The sequence below is a fragment of the Bison bison genome, unplaced genomic scaffold (genome assembly GCF_000754665.1).
Source record: "Bison bison bison isolate TAMUID 2011002044 unplaced genomic scaffold, Bison_UMD1.0 scf7180017864280, whole genome shotgun sequence".
Lineage (NCBI taxonomy): Eukaryota > Metazoa > Chordata > Mammalia > Artiodactyla > Bovidae > Bison > Bison bison.
Window position 1 is genome coordinate 4,572,754 of NW_011494852.1, and position 4,852 is coordinate 4,577,605.

Here is a 4,852-nt window from a genome sequence, read left to right on the forward strand (position 1 = left end):
GTACACTGGCTGCTCTAGCCTTGGGGCTTGTCCCAGTCCTGCCTCTCCAGACCCATTTTGGGCTTGGCTCGCATTCAAAGCCTGGTTCCCAGCTCAAGCTCTAACTCCATCTCCTCAGGGTCACACCCCTTACCCTCCTCGGTCAGTGGTCTCTTTGATTCCCAGCCTTCCAGCCTGATTTGCCCCAGTCCTCTCTCCTCCTGCTCACTGGTCTCCACAAACCGTGACCCAGCCCCATCACTTACCTTTGCCACCGCCTCCAATGTCCCTGGCCTCAGCCTCTTTCTCCAAGCAAAAGAACCTGGTGCGAATCCCAGGGAGCAGTGATGGCTCCAGTTCCAGGGGCCCCGAGGAGGAGACAGGCATCAGCAAAGACCAGGTAGGATGTGAGGGTCCCCAGACCTGAAGGTACCTCAAAACCCAAATAATAACCCAGTCCCAGTTGTGATCCCCATCCCAATCAGGCCCCCAAAACTCAGAGCCCTAGTCCCAACAGTGACCCCTAGATCCAAATGTCCCCCAAATCCAAGAATGCCCCATCCCAGTTATTCCCTAGCCCTGTCCCTAGGGCTCCTTGTTGTCCTATGTCCAGACCCCAGTTCCCAGGTGCCCTTCGCCCTTCCTCCCTGGCCTCAGATGTTCAACCGAGGGTCTCTGGGGTCTGGCATCCCCTGCAGTGTAGTCTACACTCCCTCTCACTAAGCACTATATCCTAGGGCCCCATCGTGCACACGGACCACAGTGACCTGGTTCTGGATGAGGAGGGGGCTCTGGAGACCAAGGTGAGTGCTGGGAAAAGAGGGGCTCCCTTCACTGTGTCTCCAGCTCTCTCTCCACTTCTGTTCCCTCCTTTTTCATTCTGGCCCCTAGGTCCCTCTATCCACTTCTTATTTTTTTAATATTATCTATTTATTTGGTTGTGTTGGGTCTTAGTTGTGGCACGCAGGATCTTCGATCTTTGCTGCCTTATACAGGATGTTTTTTAGTTGCGACATGTGAAATCTAGTTCCCTGATCAGGGATCTAACTCTGAACTGAAACTCTGCCTTGGCCTTCTGCATCGGGAACAGGGAATCTTAGCCCCTGGACCAGCAGGGAAGTCCCCCTCCACCCATTTCTTGCTGCCTCCTGGGCTGTCTCACCCACCTCCACAGTCTCAGTTGGTTTGTCTGCTGACTATGCCCACATATCTGCCCCGGCTTGGCCTGCATCTTGAGCCCCAGGTCAAGGATATACCCTGCCTGTGCTTTCCCCCTCAGAGGCCTACATCCCACATGTGGCCTCCTAGATGCCTCTCCCTGGTTGCTTCACCCAGGCCCCTTCTGCCTACCAGATTCCACACTAGCTTTACATTTCCCCAAACTTGTCCCTCCTTTGGGGCCCCATTTTTGGGGGGCCCCAGTGACCCCAGTTCCCAGCACAGAGCCCTTCTCTCTCTCTCTACCTAGCAGATGCTAGTCTCTTGGCCTGAAACACTCCTGTCTTCAGGTGTGCACGTGTGCTAAGTCGTTTCAGTCCTGTCTGACTCCTTGCGACCCTATGGACTGCAGCCTGCCAGGCTGCTCTGTCCATGGGATTCTCCAGGCAAGAATACTGAAATGGATTGCCATGCCTTCCTCCAAGGGATCTTCCTGACCCGGGGATCAAACCCACATCTCTTATGTCTCCTGCATTGGCAGGCAGGTTCTTTACCTCTAGCGCCACTTGGGAAGCCCCCTTTCTTCACATACCTACCTAATTCTCTCCATTATTCCTCTGGTGTCAGTTCAAACATTTCTTCTTCTTCGTTTGTTTTTAAGATTTATTTATTTATTTATTGGCTGTGGTGGGCCTTTTGTTGCTTCCTGCAGGCTTTTCTCTAGTTGCAGAGAGCGGAGGCTACTCTCTAGTTGCGGTGTGTGGGCTTCCCATCTTGGTGGCTTCTTATATTGCAAAGTTCGAGCTCTAGGGCACGTTGCAACACATGTGTCCAGTAGTTGTGAAGCACAGGCTTGGTTGCTTCATGACACATGGGATCTTCCTGGACCAGGGATCAAACCAGTGTCCCTTGCACTGACTGGTGGACTCTTAACCACTGGACCACCAGGAAAGCCCTCAAACATTTTTTGTGCTGGAAAACTTTTGCTTCTCTCCTCCTATCCCGATTATTCTGTTTCACCTGTCACAGCCATGACCACCATGGTCTAGGCTCCCCCACCACAATCTGAAGGTTCTCCCATCACTGTTCCAGTCACTCTGCCCGAATTTCCTCCATTGCATCCCTGACCCTTCCTGGTTCTGTCTGGTGACTCATCATTTCTCCTTTGACCTGCGATCTCCATGAAGATGGGACCAGGTCTATCCTAGAGACAGATGTCCCCAGCAGCAGCACAGGGCATGACACAGAATCAGAGCCTCGGGGCTGTTGGGCAAATGCATGAATGGATGTCTTGATCTCCATTTCTCTTATTCCCTCTGCATCTCCTTCCATACCACCATCCCTTGGCAGACCTCTGTCTCTGCCTTTCTCTGTCCATCTCTTTCTGTTCTTTCATCTCTTGTTACTGTTTTTCTGTCTCACTTTGCCCTTCTACCAGTCTATATGTCTCTGGATTCTCTGCCTGCTCCTCCTTCCATCTTTTTGTCTCTCCCTAGGTCTGGTTCTATCTCAGTGTCTCTCTCTATTCACTTACCCTCACCCCTGTATACCCTCACATACCTTACCAAGTCCCATTTTGTCCCCTCAGGACCCAACCAATGGTTACTACAAGGTCCGAGGAGTCAGTGTGAGCCTGAGCCTTGGAGAAGCCCCCGGAGGAGGTCTCTTCCTACCACCCTCCTCCCCTCTTGGACCTCCAGGAACCCCTACCTTCTATGACTTCAATCCACATCTTGGCATGGTCCCCTCCTGCAGACTATATAGATCCCGGGCAGGCTATCTCACCACACCCCATCCTCGAGCTTTTACCAGCTACATCAAACCCACATCCTTTGGACCCCCAGATCTGGCCCCCAGCACTCCCCCCTTCCCATATGCTGTCTTCCCCACGCCCAGCCACCCACGTCTCCAGACTCATGTGTGACATCTCTCCAGCTGAAGAGTCCTGGGATCTTCAACTTGCACAATGGATTGTCCTGATTTCTGAGTAACCAGAACAAACTGGCAACCCTACCCTTCCAAAATTGAACCTTGAGGGGAGGGAAAGATCATTGCAGTTGCCTGGGTCATTGCGAGAAAGCCACTGGGCTTGCCTCTTCCTCTGTATAAAAGAGATTCAAGAGGGCAGATGGGCCCTTTGCAGAGGGATGGGGACAGGGGTTATGGGAGTTAGGGACAGAGAAGGAAATTGCTTCCAAACATTGAAAGAAGAGATTTCAAGATGGCCACCCACATTAAGAAGAAAGGCAACATAAAGCAGATCAAGATACAGGACCTGTCCTTGCTATCCCTGAGGGGTACTTTGTTTCACCCATGGAATTGCTGCCAAAATGGCCATTCATTCCCTGGGAATCCAAGATGGCCACCATCTTGATTCATTCTACCTTCCTTAAAGGCCCTGGAAGAACCGGACCCAAAGGAGTAAGGACAGGGTGAGAGCTGTTGTGGTGGTGGGAAGGGGGGAAGGAGTGGTGTTGGAATCTGGGAATGAGAATATTTATGTTCAATTAAAAAAAAAAAGTTGCAAAGTGAATATCTTAGAAATACCCTGGCATTATTACTGTCTATCAAGGAAGGGGTCCATCAAACCTGCCCCAAGGCCCTTCCTCTTACCCTAGACTACAAAGTGGCTGTAGAAAAAAAACATGAGCCACCCCGCAGCCCTTTACTATCCACTGAGCACTGCAGTCCAGCACGTAAAGAGTCGGACACGACTGAGTGACTGAACTGAACTGAACTGATCTGAGCACTCTAAACTCTTCTAAGATACATCTAGACAAACAAACATATGCAGATGCACACACATGACAGGACTGCCCCGGTCTGCTTGGGGAAGACAATTCTACACTGTATTTTGAGAAGAGAAGGAAGTGAACCCTGAAGGGGAGGCAGCAAAGGAGAGGCTAGGGGTGGGAAAAGAGAACTATCCTGATCCTCAGAGCAAGAATGGGGATTGACCCTCATCTTGAGGTGATGGGTACCTGACTCAGCTCATCCTTAAAGAAAGGGTCTGGGGGCTTTGGTTCATGCATCCTTGATCTAGGAATTAAAGGTCTATGTGACTAGGGCTCCTGGAAAGCAGAGCAGAGAAGACTCGTTGATCTTAGGGAGAAAGGGTCGAGGGCTTGGTCTCTGGTTCAGAGACAGAAGGTACCTGGGACCCAGGCTCTTGGATCTGAGGGAGAAGAGGACTGGGTGTCAACTGCTGTGGGGTTTTGTTTGATTGTTTTTTTTTTTAATCAAGCCATTTTATTGAAGGGTTTTGGAGGAGGGTCGAAAGGCTGGGAGAACAATGAGATCTGATCTTTTCCTGGCCAGAATCTCCCCAGCTTCACAGTCGTTTAAAGTTCAATTGCTGTGTTCTTGATTGAGGAAATTTTGGAGGCCTAGGACCTCAAGAGGGGACCTCAAGAGGATTTGGGGGTGGGGTCGGGGCTCCTGTGCTGGCGTCCCTGGAAGAGAAGGAAGACGTTTAGTGAGGGTCTGGGTCCGTGGGAAGAGAAAACTGGAGGTGACAGTCTTGGGGAACTCAAAATCCACAACTACGAAGCCTGTGACCCAGACTCCCCGGTAGGCCCTTCCATAGGCGGGACGCCTGGAGTCTCAAGGGGGCGGGGGCCTGGCGCAGGCCCCCACCCGGGGGTTCCAGGCTGCTCAGCTGTGCGCAAAGCTGCCCTGCTATTGTCCTGGCCGGGAAGGCGGGGCCGGCGCGGGG

The 4,852-nt window shown here is 51.9% G+C and overlaps 1 protein-coding gene across 1 annotated transcript in view; it reads left to right on the forward strand.

The window, feature by feature from the left end:
* Window positions 1–3,670, forward strand: part of KIRREL2 (kin of IRRE like 2 (Drosophila)) — a 9,232-nt gene extending 5,562 nt beyond the window's left edge. Inside the window, exons 13-15 of the mRNA XM_010849039.1 lie at window positions 279–379; window positions 717–782; window positions 2,726–3,670. Of these exons, the coding sequence (XP_010847341.1) occupies window positions 279–379; window positions 717–782; window positions 2,726–3,061 (503 nt within the window). The 3' untranslated portion in view covers window positions 3,062–3,670. The remainder of the gene's footprint in view (window positions 1–278; window positions 380–716; window positions 783–2,725) is intronic.
* The last annotated feature ends 1,182 nt before the right edge of the window (window positions 3,671–4,852 follow it).